The sequence below is a fragment of the Adelges cooleyi genome, unplaced genomic scaffold (assembly GCF_023614345.1).
Source record: "Adelges cooleyi isolate 19-005CV unplaced genomic scaffold, UGA_ACOO_1.1 ACOO_flye_CR_arks_rails_tigmint_CR_PRNA_30, whole genome shotgun sequence".
Lineage (NCBI taxonomy): Eukaryota > Metazoa > Arthropoda > Insecta > Hemiptera > Adelgidae > Adelges > Adelges cooleyi.
In genome coordinates, this window is record NW_026095971.1 from 16051483 (window position 1) to 16076028 (window position 24546).

Consider the following 24546-nt stretch of genomic DNA (forward strand, 5'->3'; position numbering starts at 1 on the left):
TAAGCATAATTATAGTTATATAATGCACTGTTGTAATATTACATCAATGTATCAATGCTAATAAACATAAATGTATTGAGATCATCAGTTTATGTTAAAAGAGAAAATTGTTGTAGTTGAACTGAAGACGTACCGAAAATTAGCTCTATACATACATAATGAATTAGAAATTTTAAATAAGTTTTATTTTACATAATTTTTTTCACTAAGAATGTAAAAACTTATGATTTTAGAGCAAAAATGCTTAAAAAATACGAAAAATGACAAGATTTTGGCAACAACTTCATGTTCTTTTTTATGATAACCCTAATATTTAGCTTAATGTTTAACATTTTAAATCACATTTTTTTACTTTGTCTCCAAAATTTTGTTATCTTTCGATTTCATAATGAATGTTTTGTTCCCATGAACTTAGTAAAACGCATTCTGCGTAACTATTTTTAGATGAAAAAAATATTTAAAATCGCTGATAACGATGCTGTGGTAGTCCAAAAAATAAATTAGTTGCAAAATAAGAATTATGATTACTAAACTAATAATTACACATTATTATATTATAGTTTAACCTTGAAAATACGATTTTGTAAAAATTGCCCATTTCTGACTCCTTAATAAATTGAGGTATTACAATATTTTTTTAGAGTATAAATAAAAATACATTTTATTCTTTAAAAAAAATTTATTGCTGCAAAATGAGAATCTGTTTATGGTGCTGGATTTATTTAATCATACGCAATTAATCATAACGATCTGGACTGATGACTATTGTAGAATGGCTGAACTAGTTAAATGGGCTGCAAATGGTGTGATTAACAACGGCTAACGTGACTCGCATTTATGAGGTCCTTCCATGAACGTAGTTATTCTCAACTATAAAACTTACAACTTAAAACGGTATGCTACCTAAGCCCTATCAACACAATTAAAAGGAAAAAACGTTGCATAGCAGCTACCAATTTATCAATATTGTATTTATAGTTTTTATTACTTCATAATTCATAAATGGAACGTAATGGACTATATTATATTTCTTTCAGCAATTATTTATAAAATATTTTACATAAAACCCTACATTTTATATTATTTTTAGCAAGACAATCTTTACTGTTTAAAGTATAAAAAAAAAATTTGTTTTTAGCAATTAATAAATAAAAAATGTGCTAAATCTTTTATAAACAAAATTATAATTAAAAAGATAAAAAAAAAACATATATTATACAATTTAATAAACATAGTTCTAATATGTACTGTACTTTTGTACCCTCTTTTATTTATTTATATAAATAATTAATATAACTAGTTGATTGACTACTAATATATAAAAAATACGTTATATCTTTTATAAATAAAATTATAATTATGAAAGTAAAAAAAATATAAATATGTACACTTTAATAATCACGGTTCTAATATCTACTGAATAGGTATGTATCCTTTCCCATATTTTATTCTAAAAATAATTTATATTGTAAAGTACATACAATTTTATACTGTATTTAAGCTTAAAACATATTAATAAAATAATTTAAATTACGATGATTTCTTTTTCGTATACTACAATATAATTATCAACATTAAATTATATATTTACATTTTACATACAAAAAAAAAAATAAGATAACATTTTTTAAAGTCTTTCTCAATTATAATTTAGCTATATCTTAAAAATAATAAGTTCACGCCATGTGTACATAAATTGTTATCACTTATGAAATAGAATTACCTTAAATATTGGTTCATTTGTACTTGATGATGTCACTAGGGTTGTGTGCTGGATAAATGTTTCATGGCTACGAGCATATCAGTGAGCATTTTTACGCGAGAGCTCATTATTGGTTTTTCATTTGGATCGAATTCATTTTCTATTTCTTGATTGGTATCCGCTTGGTGCATTTTCACTCGAGTCTCTTGCTGATCTGGCATTTCTTTTAAAGTCGTTTCTCGCTCTTTTTTGTGGCATACAGGACAACCTGAAGAAGCTTCACTTCGAACATGTTTTTCAATGTCATCTTCATTTTCGATTTTGGATGAATCAGCTTTGTGTTCGGTTTTAGGATCAACATGACAAACAGGACAATGACCATCATGTGCATTGGATTCCTTGGGGTTTTCTGGTACAACATCGTTTTCGCCGGAAATCTGGTACCCTTCTCTGGATTTTATCATGTGTGGTGCATACACGTTCAAGACTTTATCCAAAATTTCGGAATCGAAGTAGTTATACGAATTATCTAGATCCTCGTTATTTTGTCCATTGTGAACGTAGGTTCTAATCTGAGGCTTACTTAACATTAAGCGTAGATTCGAATTACGGGTTCTATTCAAATCATCCTCGTCGTTTCTGCCGGATTGCGGTAATTGTCTAGTGTCGTTTGGTGTGCCTAAGTACAAATCGTTATTTATAATCTGTATTATGTGTATGGGTGGTATTGGTTCTTGGTTGTTTTCTTTGTTACTTTGAATATCTCTGGGTGCAATGGAATTTATTGCTTGTTTGTCAGAATCAGAATTAGAGTCGTCCATAGGCAACTGAACCATGTTTGAATGATCAACATTATCCGACACTGGTTCCATTGCAAGTGAATGTTCGTTATGTCCATTTACTAAACGGAAATCACCAGTCAATAATTTAGTAAGGGATATAGCTGAATGTTGTCCATTTGATTTATCAACTGGCACGAATATGTCGGAAATATGCCCAGAATTCTCACTATCGCAGACTTTGCGTCCAACCAACGGGATTTTGAACACGCCGTTTAGGACTTTCACTTGTGGTAATACCTCCAGTCTACTTTGACAAGATAACTTTTTTTTTGAATCTTGGACATTATCCATACTATCGTCCAGTATTTGACTGGATAATGAAGATTCAAGCGCATGATTATTCGACGACTGTTCATTTTGACTGGATTCTAAGTTCGGTTTGGTTCCTCGCCAATAATTTTTGTTATATTGATTATAACCATAATGATCTTCGTGATTCAGAACTGGAGTGGGTTGATAGGGTCTCGGGCCGTTTCCTGAGTTACCAGAAGCGGACCAATATTCCCTAGCGTTTGTATTTGGTAGCAGTGATTTTTTAGTTAATTCCTCAAATCGTATTGGTGTTAAATCTTCTTCATTATACGGTGCATGTTCATCGCTATCTAGTTTATTTGAAGACAGTGTAGGTGATTTAGTTATCAAATTTGGAGTGTTCGATGACTTAAATTTTAAATTATAGCGTGATTCTTCAGCTTTTTGTTTAGTATTTTGGTTTCGCAACGTTATTTGTGATGTAGGTTTAGATTTATTACTAGTATACGATTGCAAACGATCTCTAATTGCGGCGGCTGATGAAATAAATTTTGGTTTTAATTTTGATACATTCTTAACAGATGAGTTAACATTTTCTTCAGATATCATTGGTTTGTCAATAGACTCTGGTTCAAAAGTCACGGCATTTTCATTTTCTTCAACCACGGCATCGTAATTATAATTGGAAATTTCATCTGGATAGCTTTCATTTGGTGAGTCCATATTTATTGGCTCTTCAGGAATGTAAAGTTCTTCATTTTTAGAATCAGAAATTAATGGTTGATTATTTTCTGTATCATATATGCTTTTATCTTCAACTAACTCATCGTTGGGATCTTTATCCACACTAAATGGTTGAAAAGATTTTGATCTTAAAATTGACATTTTTGGTGGTTTTTTAGTTGTTTCGATTTCTATTTCTTCTGTTACGTCATTTGGTAAGACCTGCGAATTTAATTGTAGCAATTCAGCATTACTTATTTTTTTATTTCTGGCCATTTTTTTAGTGGTTTTATAGTCGTTGTTATCGTTGGTAGTTTCATCGGAATATTTATCAATCTCAGGGATAAATTGTGTCGGTTGAGCAGACATCGTTATAGAATGTAATTTACTTGAAGATAATGGTTTCGACTTTTTTGAGATTTTTGTAATAACGCTATCACCAGGGTTTTCTCGTGAAAACGGAATTGGTGTCGTTATTAAAAATTTGTTTAAAGGCCTTTTCGATAATAGGTTGTTTGTATTTGAATTTTTTTTCAGAACATCATCGTTATTAGTTTCAGGTGTCTCTTCGCTATTGCTAGTAGAAATAATTCCCAAATTTAAATGTTCTGATTTAGATTTTATTTTTGTCAAGAGTTTTTTGGGTACATAAACACCATTATTATCAGCTACCTTGTGTGCCAGTAAAGGTGTTGCAATTTTTGGATTTACAGCAGTGAACTTCTTCATTGCACTTTTATCGTTAACATTAGTATTGTCTTCGTCTGTTTGTTTTAAGTGTAAATCAGGTTTGGAGGAATATATGGAATTTGATGATAATTTCAATTTTGTTGTAGCTAAGTATTCATTTGTATCTTCGCCTGTTTCTTGTGAGGATGGAGAAGGTGAAGTAGTTGTTGCAATTTTATTGGAAAGCTTTTTGGATGCTATTAAAGTTTTCATATTTATTTTTGATGGTTTAGTAGCATTTACTTTAAGATCGTTTTCGTGATTACTTGTTGAGTGTATATTAAGTTTTGAAGGAGACAATGCTTTTGATAATGGTCTCAAAATTTTAGCATTTGAATGTTCATACGATTTTTCAGCGAATTCCTCTTGAGACGGTATAGTTGTTGTTATTGACATGGTTTTAATCAAAGACTTTTTAGGCAATTTCGTAAGCTTTTTACTTTTGATAGGTACTTCTGTGGTAACATAATCGTTTACTCGAGTAATTTCTTCTGGATCTTTGTTCAATTGTGCGTCTAATTTTAATGTAGGTGCAGACTTTGATAAAGCATTTATTTTCGTCTTAGGTTTTGTTTTCTGAGATATTTGTGTTTTGTTAGTCATATCATCATTTTCTTCTTGTGGGTTCTGTAAAACCCCGTTGTTAACTTGTTTTCTCCCATCTTTTGTTGTGTACACATTTGTTTTGCCGTCATCAGACATAATATCTGAAGATTTTTCCAATACTAGTGACGTTGAAGTCTTCAGTTTTTGTTTTTTTTGCTCACTTGTATTACTACTATCTTCAGGCGATTTCTCTTGGGCTACATTTGGTAACGATGTAAATTGTTTTTTTGTTGTATGGCTCTTTTTTGCAACATCGGTATTATCACTATTCCTACCGATTTCGGAAGATTTATCATTTAGACGGTCTGAATATTTCAGTATACTAGGTGTTGGATTTCTTTTAGTATTATCATACGTACCTCTTTCTGTCTCTGTTAAGTATCTTCTTTTGTTATCAAAACGATTTTTGTTACTACTTGTAAGAACGGTTTCAGTTATTTCTTTTTGTTTTGTAATAATTTCTTTAATAGCAATATCTTTGTTTTCTTCTTCAGACTTATTGCAACTTCCATTTTCACTACAATTTGAGTTGACCCTTTTATTATGATTAGTCTTTTGCTTTAGTTTAGATTTAGATACTTCTGTAGGTAATGCAGACTTCTCCAGTGGCTTTAGTAAGATCTTTGGGGCCTTCCTTACGAAAATTGGTGTTTTGTTTGTAACTGCATTCTCTTCAGCACTATCACTGTTGTTTAATTTTGGTTCTGACGCTAAAGGAGTTAACCGGTTTGAATTAACTTTATATGGTTTTTTACTTGTTACATTTTCCGAACTTTTTAATTTATTGGAAATTGTTGGATTAACGATTTTTAACTTTTTTGTGCTATTTTTATGTTCAATTGGTGATATTTGGTTCGTTGTAGTTTTGCCAAGTTTTTTGTTGTCATCTAATAATTCTTCTGTATTAAATGGTTGCAATGATTTCAAAAATGGGTTTGAAAGTTTTTTATTCTTTATAGTTTCTTGTTCTTCATCTATACTTTCGATCGGTTCATTCAGCGATAGTTGACTTAACTTTCCTGTTGATTGGGTATTATATTTATTTTTAGTTAATAACTTTTGGGACGTTGAAGTCAGATCCTTAATTGCTTTGCTATCACCATTACTCTTTTCAGAAGATTCATTTTCTAAATGTAAATTTGCAAGTGGTCCATTTAAACTTTTCATTCGTTGTAATATCTCCAAGACTTTTGGATTTCTTTTTGTCTCTTCATCCTTATATGGTTCAAGAGTAGTTTTTATAGACTTATTTTTAGCTTTATTATTTTTTACTAAAGATTTTTCTGTGACTGCGTTTCCTTCATCATTCTCTTCAGAAGTTCTGTCTAAATGCTCGTCAAGTTTAGGCGAAGACAACGATTTTAATAAAAGTTTCGAACTTCTAGGTATTTTCATAGTTAAATATTTGTCAGAATCTTCAGGTGTATCTAGCGGTATTGGAGAAGATGTTGTTTGTATAGATTTATTTGTAAGCGTTTTAAGTATTTCAATAATATCTTCTGAACTCCTGCTCAATGGTAAAGTATTTTTTGAATTATTACTATTATTTTTATTTCTAGTTGGCGTCTGATTAGTAGTTGCACTATTGTTTGGCTTATTGTGTTCATCGGAAGTTGTGCTAAAATTTTCATCAAAAATTCTCGTACCGGCTAGATTTTCCGAATTTTCTGTATTTTCGTACACTGATAAATCGTCGGGTAGCATTGGTTTTCTACCATTCTGATTTTCTGATTTCTTTTTGGTTTTTTGTATGGTGTCGATAGGTTTTTTGTTATTATGATTCACTGAACTTTTGTTACTATTGAGTTTTTTGGCAATATTTTCAAGAAATTTTTGATTATGTATTTTATGTTTATTCGGTGACGTATAGGTGTTTGATTTTATTTCTGTAAAATTTTTTATTGTCGTTGAACTCACAATATTTTTAAATTTATTTTCATGGTATTCGCGTTCCAATTCATGTTCTAGAGAACTTCTATCTTCCTCTAGCGAACTAGAATCTGCGTTTATAATTACGCTTTCCATGTCGTCGTTATTCGGATAATCATATAGACTAGATTCTCTTTCATTTTCATTGCTATTTTGTCCTGTATGTAGAATTTGTTTCCCTGAGTCTGCGTCGCTTATTGTTGTTTCGGGATAGTACATTGGCATATTACTTGGATTATCATTTAACGTGCTGTCATTTTCATCGGCTCGAACCGCTGAATCTACTAAAGTGTCATCCATACTTCCAGTTGTTGGTGTCAATGGATTGTTCTCATCAGTTTTACTTGAATATTCAACTGTTGAACCTATATTTTCAACGTCTTGTGGTTGTAAATATGTTGGCTGTTGACTTGGAACATTTGCTTTATTTCTTAGAATTTGTTTTCTTACCCACTTTCCATTTACAAATGTATTTTCGGGACTTGAATTTAACATATCCATTATTTTAGCGCCTTTCGTGTTTTTAAACTTGACTACCATAGTTTCTTCTGAAGACCTGTTTGATAGTTTATCATCGATATTTTTGTCTTCATTTTTTGACAAAGTTTCTCGAATTGAAGTACGATTTGATTTTTTTGCCTTTCGTAGCTCATTTATTAATTCTTGTAAAATTGTCTGAAATTTCTTATCTTCGACATTTGTCGAGTTTGTATCATCGGATTCGGTATTTTTACTTTCACTCTGCTGATTTAATGGTTGTATAATTTTACAGTCTTTACATGTAATTACAGCATTTTGTTCATCATCAACATTCTTAGGCGATAATTCCTGTGGATTGTTATTTCTCCGAGCACTAACATTTTGGTCACATCTCTTTGCACATCTTTTTCGTTCCTGTGATTCACTTCGAGATCTTGTTACTGGGTTTGAATTTTTCTCAATTTCTATTTCCAAACTTTTATCTTCAACCAATCCGTTTACGTTTTTTATTTCATAATCGTCGTCGTACACACTGTCTTTATAATAAGGATCCGTTTCATCCTGCACCGGTTGAAAATCTAACATTATTTTAATGTGCCGACCGGAATCATCCCATCTGCCACCATGAATGTCATTCTGATCGAGATACCTAGCAAAACGTTTATGCGAGGGACTAATAATTTGAATATCTTTTAACGGTTTAGCGATAGGAACAATGAAAGTTTCCACAGAACTATTGAATGTGCTTGCTCTTACGGCATTAGATGAATTTGATTCAATGTCACTAAAATTCCTGAAAATCAATTTTAAAATAATATAACACTACTAAATTTATTAAAACGCTTTTTCTTATATTTTAATAATTAATTAAGTACCTAAATTAAAGAAACATTATTACTCAAACACGTGTACCTTATTCGGCTTAGTCTTTAGTAAATATAAAATAATTTTCTTTTATATAATTAGTAAGCGACACTTGTGATTTTAATGAAAAAATATTTATAAAAAAATCCTTAATTACAAAAATAATACATAAAATGTTATCATCATCAGCGCTCACGACAGACTGAAAATTTATAAATATGTCATCAATGTATGAAATAATTAACAAACAAATTAAAAGCACCGAATTAGTATTATTAAATCCATTAATATAATATGAGGAAAACTTACTCGTTTTGTGGTAATATTGGTGTAACTTTTGCGATTTCATCGTTGATACTAACAGATAAATCTTCATTCGATGTTGAATTGATGTTTTTAGCCGTAATTATAACGAACAAACCCCAAAAAACTATTTTATGGCACATAATTCTGCCTAAAATATAATAATGAAAACAAATTAATCTAGATACTTAAACTTAAAAAATCTACGTATAAAAAAATTATAGTTAGATTTTATAAATACTAATAAGTGTTACCTTTTATTTATTTATAATCAAAGTTCATATTATATTTTCTTATAAATATATATCATCAGTGAAATATTAACATAAAATAACATTTTTTTATAATTGACCATGTTTTAAAAATTGGGATAAGCTTAGGTTACATCTTACTCTAATCTCAAAGATAATCTGCCACGAAAAAGTGAAGACAATCGAAATTTCCTAGTCGGGGGGAATAAACAAAGAAAGTAAGCAAACCAACAGAAAAAAAAGGCAAGCACATCGTCGCCAACAAAGAAGAAAAGTGCCAAACACTAGAAAATATACTAGGCATAATTATTTACTACTATTATATAAACTCGTGAGAAATTATATTAATTTTAAATTACACCAAGTATAAACTATAAAAAGAAACCGAATAAATAAAACCATTTCATTTTTTTTTTTAAATATGAAATGCAGAATTATTAGTAGTTGGTCATGATAACATTGATGTTATGTTTTATAATTTTATTGATTTTTAATATTTCTATACTGTCACATGGTGTTTAACCATTTTAATAGAACATGTCCTATAATTTATTAAGGCGCATTGTATAGGCAATTTCTCATTAACATTTAACATTAAGCTAAAATATGTAATCATACATATTACCATAAAAAGTAAGGATCTTTTTTAATATTTAATTTTTTTCAACTTTATAACGCATGTAGAATCTATTTTTGTACAAAAACATATGTTTCTATTTCGAACAGAACTTACCTAAAATAATACCGTTTAAGATTTGAAAAAAACATTGAATTTTTTATAACATTTAGACATCAATCATGACACAATTTTAAAAATTGTTTTGTTAATTAATTATTTCAATGTAAAAAACTGCAGTTTCTAACATGCTTAAACTAAAATGATTAATAAATAAAAAATTATGACACCATCAATACCTTGAAAATGTTATGAAGAGTTAAAATATTTTTTCAAAACTTAAATCGATGTATTAGGAACGTTCTAGTATGTTTCAAGTAGAAGAGTTGTTTTCGACTAAAAGTACGCAGGTGTAGATACTCCTTCACGAAGACCATGTACTCACTAGTGCTCCTTAACTATAAACTATATAATTATTATAGTATACTTTTTATAATTAACGTCAATCTAGAGGCTAGTATGCAAGCTACTATACAAGGGATAACATAATAACTATAATTGTGTGAAAAGGGCTTTAGATAAAAAAGGAAATATATTAGTTGAAGTATACTTCTCAAAATTACCATTCAAAAGCATAGCCGAATAATCGACGGTAAAGTTTTTAAAGTATCGAAATTATAGTAGGATATATTCAAGGAGATACGATATTGTCAGTGCGAGTGATTTAAATGGTAAAAAATTAGTTAAGCAAAAACGGCTGATTCTGTGCAATTTAAAAGAACTAATCTTAATAACAAAATGGGGTTTTTTAAATTTGATGATTTAAGAACTAAATAGTGTGTTTTTGCCGGATCAAGAACAACCTTAACCATTTTGAATCCCCCACCCAAAAAAAAATGTGGAGAATACGCCACAGACATTGGTTAGATGTGCATTCCACGCTGTGTAAAATTGACATAATTTGTACATTTACAAGGTGATATAGTAAGGATAGAAAAGTGGTATAGTAAAGATTAAAATAATAAAATATTTTTAAAAAACCCTTAACCACAAAAAATAATACACTTTAGTTAAAACGCATTATTTTTCGTAGTTTAAGGTTTTTTAAATACTTTATTATTTTATTCGACACTCATACCTATTTTCAGAAAAAAATTAGATACTTGTCAATAAGGTGAGTAATGTAGCGACGTACCTATTATTGTATATATTATATATATATAACAGTGGCGCAATTAGGTTCACAATTTTTGGTGGGGTTTAGTTCTTGACCATCCTAATAATAACCGAATAAAGATTGATCCGCAGGAGCTTGTTGATAAATCTCGAAAGATCTTAAGAAAATCCAAAAAGCTTAGCCTCTTTAGCCCTCCCAACCCCAAATTGTGATTAAATTAAGTCCATAATGTATCTCATATTTTACGTGAAGCATTTTATTTAGGAATACATTTTAGATATTTAATTGTTTTGCTTCTTGATATTTACCCAACACTGAACCCTTTTAATCCATTGTTATTATTTAAATTTTCAATTCAACTATTGTCAGCAAAATTTCGATAATAAGCTGTACGACATAACAAAAAAATTGTTTAGTACTTAAAAATAATAAAACAGCTGACTAATAACAGAGTTGTCTATGATTTTAAAAACCTTTATGTATGGATACGGGCACGTATTATTAGGTATTTGCATAATCTAAGACACACTATAATAAACTGAATGTCACTTTACTAGCTTTAACTGATATTATGGTAATTAACGAAATTTAAACAAATGGGTCATTAAACTTCACATTAACACAATTACACATCGTGCAGGTAGCATTTTGCATAGCATAACAATGAACTAAGGAAGTGGTCAATGTGACAAAAGTAAACAACAACAGAAAATTAATTTTTTTTTAACGCGTTGTAAAAGTTTTGTATTATGAATAATAGCGTTTTAAAAATTACTGATCAGTGATCACGTACACAACATCAATAGCATAATATATAGATGTAAGCATTATTTATTGATTATTATTTATGTAAAAAATATTAATTATGATTTATGATAGATAAATTTAAATATATTTTATAAAAACAGCTACGCGTCGAAGCTGAAAATGACATTCATGTAACGATTATTTTTATCATTAGACCTAGTATACGCAGAAATATTGTCCAAATTATACAGTTAATAATTTTGAAATAACAATAATGCATGTTGACAGACTTGTTTATTTAATACCAATAATGTTATATATATTTATAAATGTTACATAAACCTTATTTATTTTCCATGTATTATTAAATGTATCTGTCGTGTAATATTATATTATGTAAATTAGAATTTTTCATTCCTAAATAAAGATTATTATTGTTATTATGATTGAAATAAATATTACTATTTTAAAATTACTTTTTTTACCACTTTTGCATGGATACGATATGTTAAATTTGTTAAATTAACACAATATTTTACTTAATTTGGCAAAGTAAAATACAGTAAAAGACCTAAAACGCTTAATTTTAATATGAATGGGCTAACATTTTGGCTAAATAACTATATGAAGAAAAACAAATTTTAAAATTACACTATACGCTAGTGAATACATTTTTAAACTAGTACATGTTTGAATCAAAATGTAATTTTCGAGACATATGGGACATTCTATTTTTGAACGAATTGGCTTAAGATGTTAAAAAAGTTATCGCCAATCCAAAAATACAATAACAAATATACTATATTTCAAAACACATCACCGTAATAGCTTAAACTTATTATAAATTATAATAAACGACTATATTACGTCAATGTAGTGCATAGGCGTTAGGTCAATTTTGATCATAAATCAAGGTCGATTACAAAAAGTAAGCTGAACTTTCTTAATTAAAAGCAATTGATGGTAAATTAATAAATAAAAAGGAGACCACGTAACGCATAATTTAAAAATTATAATTAATGCTAAATAGTTGTCAATAATAGTACTTATTATCATTATATCGTTTAATGTTTATGTTATTCATACTGTTCGTTTCTTTAACGACTTATTTCACAATGGTATTTTGTTAAAAAAAAATTACAATATTAAAATCTAAAACAATGATAGATGAGAAATTGCTGATAAGTTAAGTAAAAACAAATAAATCAAATGTAAAGTGTTCAACTCTGTACCTTTTCATAAATACTTTTTGTGTTGAAGTAAAAGCAGGTACTTTTACAATTTACGCCTGTAATCCTATTTTAGCTTGACATATATTAAATGCCTAAATATAAAAATATATTAAATGTTTTCTCACCAAGAAATTCGAACGAACGCTCTGCTTAATTCAGATGTATAACCACTATTCAATATTCATTCTAGTATTATACTCCAAAATTCAAACACTTGTCACAATGTCACATCAGAGTTTCAAGACGCATTAAACTGGACTGTTTTCTTAAGAGGACAACGGCACTTCCAAATGGAGGCATAAGATTATGTAAACACGGTCTGCCACCACATACTTGTTCTCTAAGGATTTTTTTTTTTTGCTAGAATTTTGTTTTGTAAACAAAGTTTTAACTAGAAAAATACTACGTTAACGAATACCGGGTACTCGTCGCATGGGCTAACAGATAATAACCCTATATCTGATTGAATAATAACAATATCGTTTTTTTTTTCTATACTTTGACTCAAACTAATAAAATATATAATATATTATTTTATGGTGTCATTTATTCATGTATATAAACATAATATAGTGTAACACAAATGTCAACAGTAAATCAATGGCATTTCAATTTTGTGACCGTCATTATAAACAACGAACCACACTAGACTAAAATGACATCTTAAAATACTTAGAATTGAGCTATAAGGATTTTAAATTTTAGGGGTTTTTATTTGAAACGGCTATTATCGGTTGATAGGGTAAGCCGTAGGAAAAACAAGAAAAAAATAAGCTCAATTTTATATAAACTCATAGTTATTATATAATAATTACAATTTTTTTTAAAGTTTTAAATAAAGTTGTATGTTATGTGTTCGTCAATATGTTTCATAATAATAAATAAAGAGTTATTTGAAACGACTATTATATTATATTGAGAATTTACGCGGAACTTGTGTTTGTGCAACTTTGTACGTTGTAAATGACCAACTTCAAAAAGTAAGACAAAACGCAAATAAGTATGAAAAAACTAAGAGTAAATTAAAAAAAATATTTTTCCATATATTTTAATTAGTTATAAATTATATTATCAAGTCGATAACGTTATTATTAACAGGATTACTCGTTAAAAAAACTACAGTAATAAACAAATAATAAATACCAACAAAAATACGTAACACTGAAACAATTACAATACAAAAAATGCTTAAATAAAAAATAATACAAAAAAGTTTTTAAAAAAGTATATCACTGTTTAGTATTTTAACTAGTTTAAGATATTTTAACGGACGGACAAAGGTGAACAGTGAGTGGAGTGGAGTGGCGATTTCGATGCGTCACCGAATTTCTTACTTGCTCGTTACGTTGAAATCAATTTTTGGTTTGGCTCGGATCTGGAAATAGCCATTTACTTGACTAGATTAAAATATTTTGGCAGAGGGATTGAAAAAAAAATAAGCTAATAATTACGGCATAATACATGTCGACCGACCCATTGCTTTTTTTGAACGTTGCCAAATTTGAAACTAGTTCGATTTCGACTACTTTTTAATTTAACCCTTTGAGTCATACATACATTTTTTTCTCCAAATTATTTTGACGGCAATTCCAAAAAGATACCACAATTAACAACCAGAGAAAAAATATTAAAAAGGTTGTTTCAATTAATACCACTATAACTCAAAGGGTAAGTAAGAGAAATATGTACATTTTTTTAGTATTTTTCTCGATTTTAAAGGCCAAGGACTTTTTAAATTTTGTCCCAGTAAGTTACTTTTTAGGTATGGTTTCTGGTCTATAGAGTTGCTACACAAACAATTTAGTTCAGCGGTATAGAAGATAAAAATTTTTTTAAAAAATGCAGTACATTTTAAATATAAATCCGTATAAGGACGAGGAAGATAACAGCCGTTCAGTGGAAGCAGCTAGTTGAGAGGAAGCAAAATATATACAATAATGATTACATGACACAAAATAATAGTTTGTGAAAAATAGAGTTTGTGACACTCTGGTTAAGACACTCGTTTAATACCAATTTTATAATATTATTCATAATTATTACCTTTTCTAATATTCCAGAATAAAAGCAGTGTTTGACTTATGCTATAAATATAGTGTTCCAGAAAGCAGCTACATTTTGAAAATTCTATAACTTTTTTAATATTCGTCCAAAAAACAAATAACACGTACATATACCATTGTGTTAAGGAGGTCCTGAAGTAATTAATAAATATAAATGATCAAGTGAAGTTAAAACAGCTAGCACGCTTAGTAGGGGAAATGATGCAACAATTTTAAGATCGAGTATGGTTTTTTTTCTAGGTATCTTAAATGGTTTAACAAAACATTTAAAAAAATACGATATAACTCTAGTTGCATCCAAAATTAACTTAAAATCTTTAATAGGTAGCAGTGTAGCAACAAAGAAAAAAAAACCAGTACAGTGGGGTCGGGGCATAGTGGGGACGGAGCATAGTTGGGTCGGGGCATAGTGGTGAGGGGGAGGTCACAGGTTTACAGGAATTTTTAAATCTGAAAGTGATAAAATCACTTTCGAATAAACGCTTCGATGCAAATCGGTAGTTAGTATTTTCAAGCCAGTACAGTCCAAACCAAGCACAGTTTAAACCAGCAAAGTTAGGAAGTTTTAAATGAAGGTTCTGTAATTACAAATGAGCATCAAAGCGTTTATTTGAAAGCAATTTTATCCGAGAGGACCAGTACAGTAGAGTATTGGCATAATGTAATCAAAGCAATGAGGAAACGGAGAGGTCACAGGTCTACAAGAATTATTATAAATAAAAGTGATAAAATTGAATAAAATCGCTATTATATACTTCCATTAGAGCAATCTCACACAAACTATTTATACTTCATAGATTATATTATTTCAAAGCTATATTATACTTCTATTTTACTAGATTGACAATGTACAAAATAAAATGCAACTAAAAAAACCTTTTCATAGATCCTTAAAATGTAAAGGGTGGGATAGTGAAACGGGTTTTACCATTTAAATACATTAGAAAATCGCCGTTTTACTGCCTCATCCTGTATATTAATTTCTTGTTATTTTCTAAAGAAAAATCGATATTCTTACATTTAAATTAAAATAAATCTTATACTGGTACTGTGATGGAGAAAACAATAAATTTTACCTACATATATTACTTATTAGTTAAATATTATTAACGTCTATAGCCACTAGCGGTCGGCTGTTGCCTGTTATTTAACAATAACCTTTTATGGAGATTTTAAAAATAGTGTTTTTTTAATAATCGCATAGGAGCAGTATCATGATGTTAAATGTTCACGAGATTTGATCTAGTCATAAAATAAAGTATTATCATTTATGACTTAATTATTATTAAAATTTATCTTAATCTGTACATAGTAATAAAATAATGAAATATTTTATACAAAATTAGAGCTACAAGTTGATAAGCTAAAAAATTAAAATTAGCACGAAGCAGATTATCTAATATTAGACAATTTTAACAATCAAGCGTGAATCTCTTTAAATGAATAACAGTATAACAATATGCAAAACATTAATTTTCCTTTAAAAAAATTGTGTAATAAAAAATACATTTTGAGGCGGTATACTGCATAAAAACAAAAACTTAATCTGAATCCAAAAAACAACAGTCCTCTTCATAATTTACAGGTAGTTGGACCTTAAATACTCATAGTTGACCTTCGATAAGGTTATATAACGTAGGCTATAAAATAACGAGATAACGACAGTGGTTTTGTCGTATCAGAATCATTAAGTGTCTTAATAAGTACACGGATATGTTTTTTTCCCAATAAATCGAGTGTCTACTATAATCAGTTGTCTGTGATATCATGTAATAAACACAATATTATGACACCGATCATTAGGCCCTACACCGGGTTTTTAGTAAAAAAAAAAAAAAAATTGAATTTGTGTAAACTTTAAGTCAAAAGTGGTACTTGAGCACAAAACTTAATAGTATCATTCTGCATAGATATACATAAAATTTTTTTAATGATTTGATCAATTTTTTTAAAGATTTTAGGTGTTTTTGTTAAAATATACGCAATCTGCGAAAACGCAGTTTCCCGGCAATTAAAAAAAAACTGTAGTGCCGAATTTTTCACCCGTTTAATATGTTATGGATACATATGAGTTCCAACTACTGGCAAATTTTCAACCCAAAAGTTTTAAAATTACGGCTAAAAACCCCAAAAAACAAAAAAACTTGTACCCCCCCTAGGGGGGGTAGGAAATGGGTATAGTTTAAATTTGACACAACTGACGTGTGCGGGCATACCAAATAATTATTTCTTATACGTTTCAACTCGATCCGACTCTTTTTCTCGAAATTATAGCCAATAAAAGTTTTAACTTAAAAACTCGTACGGTTTTTTTTTTGTTTTTTTAAATTTCGTCTGTGAAGACTTAAACTTTTTCAACTTTTACCCCCCCAAAGTACAAACTAGATAAAATTTGTGATTTATAGAGTTGCTATTCGAAGGAATTGGTCTAGCATTAAATAAGTTACAGTGTATACAGCGAAAAAAAAAGCCCACATCAGAGTAAAACCAATACCTTCTCGCTTTGCATCGAAGCTAATAGTTCGTTTGTACTTTAGAGGTGCCTAGAACCCGAAAAAACGGGCAGTATTTTCTATCAAATGGTAGAACTCGTTTTTCAAAATATTTGTATCATTCACATAAAAATTGAAGTCAACGTTTTTTAACTTGGGTCATATTTTTAAAAATTTCAAATACCTATTACTTTTTGTCAATTAAAAAAAATATTTTTTAAATAATATAATATTATAGGTAAATGTCAAAAATATGTATATTAACTTAATTACCTTTAAATCCATATAATTTTTACTTCCATAGTATTAAAACATTTTAAGTTATTGTGGGAAGTCTAAATATTTTTCGTTTTTTTACTCCAGGCTAAGGAAATAATTACAATATATTTCTTTGATACTTACAATTTGTGTACACCATGATGCAAAATTCCTTTTTTTCACTATACCCTAATTAATGTATACATACATTAATAAAGAATTTTTAGCTATTAATAAAACTGCTGTTGATTTGAATTCACTTTTATTACAATATCAAAATATAATATATTTAAAGTATTATACTAGTGAATAAAAATCAAATAATAAAAAATATGTTATCATATAGGTAAGTAAATAAATAATAAATTAAAGCTTTTTATCGCTGTACACATTACATAAAGTGGGTTCTTAATTAATACAACATGTTATATCATACTGAATGACAACGGACTTAAATTAATTTTAAAAGTGGAATGTTCTTTTAATATACTTCCAGAAGTTTTGCATATGATTTAAAAATGTCTGAACGACAGAGTTGGTCATCTTTTTAGGCGTATCTTCGTCGAAGTCGATATCCTCCAAGAGGGACTTTCGTTTTTTCACGTTAGTTTTTGCTCTTTTGCTACTGTTAGCATTTATATTCTCGTCATCTTCAATATTGTCTAAAACAGATTTTTTTTCTAATAATGCGTTGAGATCCTCTTTCGCTAGATTGTCTTCATCGTCCACTGGTCTGATATTATTTGACATTTTCCAGTTTCCTAGGTACATGTCATCTTCTATTATTTCGTTGGTTTTTGGATCAACTTCTTGCTTATTTTTATCAACATAAGTGTTGACTTCATTCAGTTTCAATGTTAAGTCAGCTAATGATCTTGGATACCGAACGGCTTCACGTTTCAAAACAGAGGCAACGTCAATGTCAATATCATTAGATCCAAATCCATCTCTCTCCGATACTAAAATGTCATTCATATCCATCATATCATCTTCAACTATATCATTTTCCAATGAACGTTTATGCACTTTTGGTTTTGCTGAGCGGAGCTTATTTTCCAATTCAACTCGGAACATTTTGTGTTTTTCTTCTAGTGCTTTAAGTTTAGCTGCAGTTGAACCTTCTTTCAGATCGAATTTTTTTTCTTGTTTAGCCACTCTTTCCTCCTTTTTCCCAATAGGACTGACTATATGTTCGGATTGCAATTTTGACTTAACGTCTTTGAGATTGTCTAATATTACCTCGGCGACTTTTTCATTGGTTTCAGTTTGAATTTGGTCAACATTCTTTGGTGTTCTTACTTTGCTCAGGACTTGAGCTGGTTTAGTCTTTAATTTTTGCATATGACGTTCCGTTGTCTCACGGCTTTCTCTGACTTTCGAATTTCCACTGTCGATTTCTTCTAGGTCATGGGTATTTCGAAGGGTTTTTGGTTTTGGCAGTCTCAATGGCTTTGGTATAGAAGGCAAAGACTTGCTGAGCTTACTCTTAATGTCCTTAGGTGTATCCGTTGAAGTGTATGTCAATTGATCAGTGTTTGTCTTTTCACTTTCGGAGTTTTTCACATTTTCTACATTTTTACTAGCACTAACGATTTCGATTTTTTCGTTTTCGGTATTTTTGACATTTTCTATTTCCTTCTCAGTGTTAGCAATCGTAGAAGATTCAATTGACCTTTTATTATATTCCAGATTAGCTTCTTCATTCTTCATCTGAAGCGAAGTATCGTTTATATCTACAACGGGAATAAGAGTTTTGGCGGAATTTGCAACGATGGTTTCTGAGTTTTCTTTTGGTATAACTTTTTCAGTTGTAGTTGAGCTTACTAATTCTTCTTTGGATTTATATTGCTGTTTTCGTCTAAGCAGTCTATGAGAAGAAACTCGTTCGTTGGCTTTTGCTAAAGCTTGTTCTTTTCTGCTTTTAATTTTCTGAATGTAAGATTCCCTTTTTGGTACTGGTTTTGCTTCTGTTACACTAGCCGGCGTTGTTGCTGGAGTTGGGCTGGTTGCAGTTTGTTGCGTCATCTCTGAAGCTTTAGCGGGCGATTGTGATTCAGGAATTGCCGGATGATTTTTTATTTCCTCTCTTTTAGGTCGGTCGGTATTATTATCCACGTCCTGGTCAGAAGTAGGTGCAATTGTCATATCAATTACAGGTAGGTCGTCAGATTTTGAAAGTTCTTTTAAAGTTTCATCTGGCTTGATTGTAGTAATAGCTTTAATTAATTCATCAACTTCTGTTGAACTAGAATCGTCGCTGATGGATCTTTTAACTATTTTTAATTTTTGAGTGGATCTTAATGGTTCCGTAGGAGTATCCAAGTTGGCATGTGGATCGAAACGGACTTTTCTCTCAGGATGTCTTTTGCCAACAACTGCTTGAGCGAGAATATGATATTTCTCTCTTCTGCTATGTGTTGGTGATACGCTACTGTGATCGATTGGCATTGTCATTGTGGTTATTTCTGGTGCAGCTGTCGTCGGTGGCTCCATACTATATTCTGGATTTTTTAACGATTTTGGGAATTTGGAAAGCCAATTGTTGTTAGAAAAAGTAACATATTTTACAACGGGTTCAGAAAAACGCTCCCCGTTGTTCTCATCTTCGTTAAGTTTTTCTTTCATTTCGTTGCTATAGGTTTTTGATTCTTCTTGATTATCACTTTTTCGTGTATGATAATTACCACTGCTTCTTGTGTATTTTGTCCTGAATGACACATAATTATTTTTCTCGCCTGATATTGATTCATCATCTTGGTCCATTAAGAGTGCATCATAGTCAACATTGTCAAAATCTTCGAGATCCGAAAGTGAGTTCTTAGGTCCATTCTTGGACATGTCACGTTCTTCGATCTGGACAGCCATGCAAGCCTTTGACTTAGAATCAGGTAACACGAAGAAAAATACAGATTGACTAGGAATAGTGATAATGCGGTTTGACTCTCGTATTTTTGGTGACAAAACTGGAAGTTCTCCATCAACTGACAAGCTCAACTTTTGACCATTTAGCAAAGTAGTCCTAAGTTATTAATAAAACAAATAATATCAGTATAATTATTAATTCAAATAATTCGATATACTTACAATGATTTAACAGCTCTTTTGTCTTTATTTTTTCTGTTGTTTGCAGTCAAAAAGTATTGATGTAATGGTACACTTTGACGGCTGCCAGTTTTTAAAGATATTTTTACGCTCTCTGATTCCATGTTTACACCAAACACTGTTATTGCACCTCTATTATAACGAAACTCTGGAGCTAATATGCCTTCATTAGGGTTAAATGAAGTCTCTCGAGTACAATGAGCGACGGATTCTATACGGGTTTTGTTTACTGATTGTATTTTGACATCAAAAACTTCAGATCCAATCAAAGCTTTGTGCAAAATAGAAACCCAATAATCCTGTAATATAATTTTAAACATATTTTTAAAAATAGTTTTGTATTTAATAATATTTGTATGGAGGAAAAAAATTAACTTATTAAATATGTATGTAAAACTAATATAATATTATGTCATCATTAACTAATAAATAATATTTATTTCTAACACCACCCCTAAATGATTAACAAATAACAATTTTTTCAGTAAAAGCGATAAATATCCAAAATATTTTTATGAAATTATTAGGATAAGCTATTATTTAAAATAAATGATATACCCTAGTAAAGAAATATAATATCAAGTGGTTACTTATATAATTTTATTTAATCGTATTATGTTTATTTTAAACCCCTATTTTACTAATGACCAATAAAATGAACATTTTTAAAATCACATTTTTAATAAAGTGGCATTTTAATCTATATGCAATAACCAGGAGTTCTAATTATGTTTATAATAACAATATTAATCTAGTATTTTTTTTAAATCAATACTTTGTTTTTTTTCTACGGATATTTATAATATTATTATCTCAGACTGTATGTCTTAGACTAAAGTCTATATTTGTAACCTTATTTCCTAAACATAAGAGCATTATTATTTAAAACATCATATTTACCGGTGTTGGTTCTTTTAGAGAAGTCATTGAAGGTTTCCTCATCATGACATTTATTCCAATTCGAGCACCAGCAACAAGTCGTTGAGCCCAAATCAATCCATCAGAAAAGTCTCCTTTTCGGTCTTTGTTTCCGGATTCAACAATCCATATTGGTTTTCTGCTTGTTAATTTTCCCAAGTATTTATTCATTAAATCCCTTTGCCATACTTTCGTTTCCATTTGGTTTTCAATATAATTTAACATTTCTGTTGGGTTTTCAACGCTTCTTTCACTCGCAAATGGCCTGAAAATAATTAAAAATTATATTTTTCACTCCAATTGCATTACTGCCATTTATTTCATACTGTTAATTTTTCTATAAAAAATGTATACGAGAAAACAATTTTTAAAATGTCTATTTTGTAAAATTGTGTAATACAATATCGTGTTATTCTAATAGTAAACTTTGTAAAAAATAGGGTTTATACAAATGTATTATTGGTCCAAGATTTCGTATTAAGTCCAAATTTATTGAGTTAAGTATTATGAAATGTATGTGTCACACACAAATATTAAACTAAATTTAAATTACGAAAGAACTTACAGTATAAAATATTATCTGATGATTTTTTTAGGGACTTTGTTGAATAGGGCCCACGCTTTTCTTTTTAGTCAAAAATTAAAGATGTTTAACATTATGTAAAATTGTTGTTAATTTTCGGTTGTTTAGATCACTTTTTACTATTTTTTAGAAAAGCATGTTTTTAAAAAAGTTTTTTTTTTTTTACTTTTTAGTTCTATTAAAGGTATTAAATCATTGCTGATATGATTACAGGATATTGTATTGTCGTCCAAGATGAGTGTCTGTGCCAAGTTTCAGCTCTCTACGACATCGGGAAGTGGTTTAAATTAATTTTGCAAGATTTGAAAAATACCCGTACAAACGTACGTACGTACGTGTTAGCGAGCTAAAGAAAAGCATGTAAAAATATTGACTTTAAAGTTTTATGCATTGTAATTATTATTTAACATTAGGATAAAGTTACGGGCAAAATTCACATTTTACTAAATTCACATTGAACTAATTAATTGTTAATCGATTTCGATTTTAAAACTATTATTTCTTTTTTTAATATATAATTTACACCCCATCAATGTATGATAAATAAATATAACTTTACTTACACTTGGTATGTCAATGCTGTAAGGGATGGACCAGCCTCGGCGATAAAACTTTTCAGATATCGAGCATCGTCTTGGGAGTCACAAGACTTAGCGTCGGGGCCTACTATCGGTGTACTTATGTATCTGGGGAACGCCTCCAATACTTTTCGCAGTCTTGTGGCATCTTTTCCTAGAGATGCGCCGTCAACGCGTGAGTTGCCTGCTTGCATATCTTGATAACGAATAACCAACATTAATTTGTATAAATAATTTTTATATTGTAAAAAATAAAAATAAAACATTCAAACCGAACTCCTGAAAGCTTACCGTGCCCAAGTTGGAATGCCATATCATAACCATGCTTGTCCGAAAAAGATATAAGATCTAAGGTGTTGCTGAGGTTCCAACTACCGTGTTGCCTGTTCATCACATTAAGTGCGACCACCAAGTCCAGGTCAGTTTGGGCTATGAAATCGTTCATCTGCGACCAATGCCATCCCGTGATCGTGATGTTCTTGCCGCGTTTAACGGGGATGGCCGGCGACGATTGGGATGTATCTTGGGCCCCTTGGAATATAAAGCTGTTGCATTCAGGGCCTGATATTCGCAAGTATGCTGGACTTAACGCTTTGGCCATGTTAATAGCGGCAGACCTGCGAGTAGAATATTTTTGAAAACTATCGCATGTCGACTCCAAAAATTGTTTTAAATGTATGTCTTATAATAACGCACGTGTGTTTCAAGAAAGACCCGAGTCAAAAATTAATGTTTTGAGGAAATTGCGAAAACCCGTTAAGTAAGCCTATCAAAAAGCATTTACATAAATAATAATTTTTTCTAAATTCTATAGGCACTAGGAAAAAAGTATTCGATATAATAGTTATTGCATACTTCGGCGACTACAAATGTCGATTTTTAACTTTTGTCACTTTTAAAATGCAAGTGCGATTTTTATACAAAACATACTATATTATATTATATAAAAACGTACCCAAGATTGTCCTGTAATGCGGAGAATATCGTTGACGGATCCAGCGTGATACTCAAAAAATGGTCATTGACAGCATGCGCGTATCTCTTAGTGTTGACGTTCACCGATACGATATTGGAAGGCGATGGTGGAGGCGACAAGGTTGGAACATTGGGATTCTGAGGGTAAGCCGAACAAGCTCCGAACAGGAGCAAAGCTCCTAGCCAAATGGTATTTGACATTATGATCTTTAAAATAAACGAAACTATTACTCTTTAAAGTCGGTTATACTAATTGAATCGCGATCAGCGATCTATTATCTAAATTTAGTCCAACACAATGATATATAAGTAAAAGTGTTCAAAAGGCAAGCATTTATGTCAGAGATGTACATATTTCATTTAACATTCTATAAAAACCACGTTTTTTACCGCTATTTCCAAAGGACGAAACAATTTGTTTTTTTGTAACAATATAAAAATGAATAACCGCTTACCAAGAACGGAGTTGTAATGTCTTCAGTGAATACAAGCGTTTACTTTTGCAAATCAGTAAAAATTTGTAAAAAAAACACTCATACAAGCATACACGTACAGTAGTGGAGCGCCGATTTTTGTTTAACGCTATTCTGAAAACTTGACACAATTTATAAGATATTATGCTTGATCCGCGTATATATATATATGGATGGATGGACATTTCCAAGTGGAACTGTAAACATAACAAATGTGTTGTTGTTTTAAACGCGAACGTGTACGTATAATCGTGTCATTTTTTTAACAACATCGAATCAGATGGAATCATCGTGGGTATATTTTGTTTTCAAAACTCGTTCATCCGTCTGTCAGTACGGCGAACATTTTCCGCGTTTCGTTTTGTTTTGTTGTCGTTCAGGTGCTGTTCAACCACAAAGATGAAATACACTCATACAAGAATGCGGAATGAAAACCTAAACTAATCTTTGCATAGTATAAAATGTCATGTCTTCTTATTTAACTTCATTGATAATTACCTTGAAACCCCTAAACTTAATAACAATTCGTATTTAGCTTGTTATACAGCGAATTATGTTGAAAAGTGACATAATAATGCGGTTTCACAGTAATCGCCTATAAACAAATTGTATCATTCAACACACTATACAGATTCACACTATGTAGTAAAT

General features: G+C 30.0%; 2 protein-coding genes across 2 annotated transcripts; both read right to left on the bottom strand.

Annotated features, from left to right (window-relative positions):
• Positions 1-1608: 1608 nt before the first annotated feature.
• Positions 1609-12694, bottom strand: LOC126839000 (putative mediator of RNA polymerase II transcription subunit 26). The gene is made up of 3 exons (XM_050573884.1): positions 12579-12694; positions 8437-8581; positions 1609-8056 (listed from the first exon to the last, which is right to left on the bottom strand). Exons 2-3 carry the CDS (start codon positions 8571-8573, stop codon positions 1759-1761), a joined length of 6435 nt encoding a protein of 2144 aa, XP_050429841.1. The 5' UTR covers positions 8574-8581; positions 12579-12694; the 3' UTR covers positions 1609-1758.
• A 4888-nt stretch (positions 12695-17582) lies between these two features.
• LOC126839001 (uncharacterized) lies at positions 17583-24306 on the bottom strand. Its single transcript, XM_050573886.1, has 7 exons — positions 23878-24306; positions 23403-23629; positions 22739-23064; positions 22433-22643; positions 21269-21551; positions 20351-20667; positions 17583-20285 (listed from the first exon to the last, which is right to left on the bottom strand). Exons 2-7 carry the CDS (start codon positions 23621-23623, stop codon positions 17729-17731), a joined length of 3915 nt encoding a protein of 1304 aa, XP_050429843.1. The 5' UTR covers positions 23624-23629; positions 23878-24306; the 3' UTR covers positions 17583-17728.
• Positions 24307-24546: the final 240 nt, after the last annotated feature.

Coding starts and splice junctions, on each gene's coding strand:
- LOC126839000 (XM_050573884.1), bottom strand. CDS start 8,573: ATGTGCCATAAAATAGTTTTTTGGGGTTTGTTCGTTATAATTACGGCT. Junction 8,057..8,436: donor CCAATATTACCACAAAACGA/GTAAGTTTTCCT, acceptor ATTGATTTTCAG/GAATTTTAGTGACATTGAAT.
- LOC126839001 (XM_050573886.1), bottom strand. CDS start 23,623: ATGTCAAATACCATTTGGCTAGGAGCTTTGCTCCTGTTCGGAGCTTGT. Junction 23,065..23,402: donor GCATTACAGGACAATCTTGG/GTACGTTTTTAT, acceptor TTCTACTCGCAG/GTCTGCCGCTATTAACATGG. Junction 20,286..20,350: donor AAAAGAGCTGTTAAATCATT/GTAAGTATATCG, acceptor TTAATAACTTAG/GACTACTTTGCTAAATGGTC.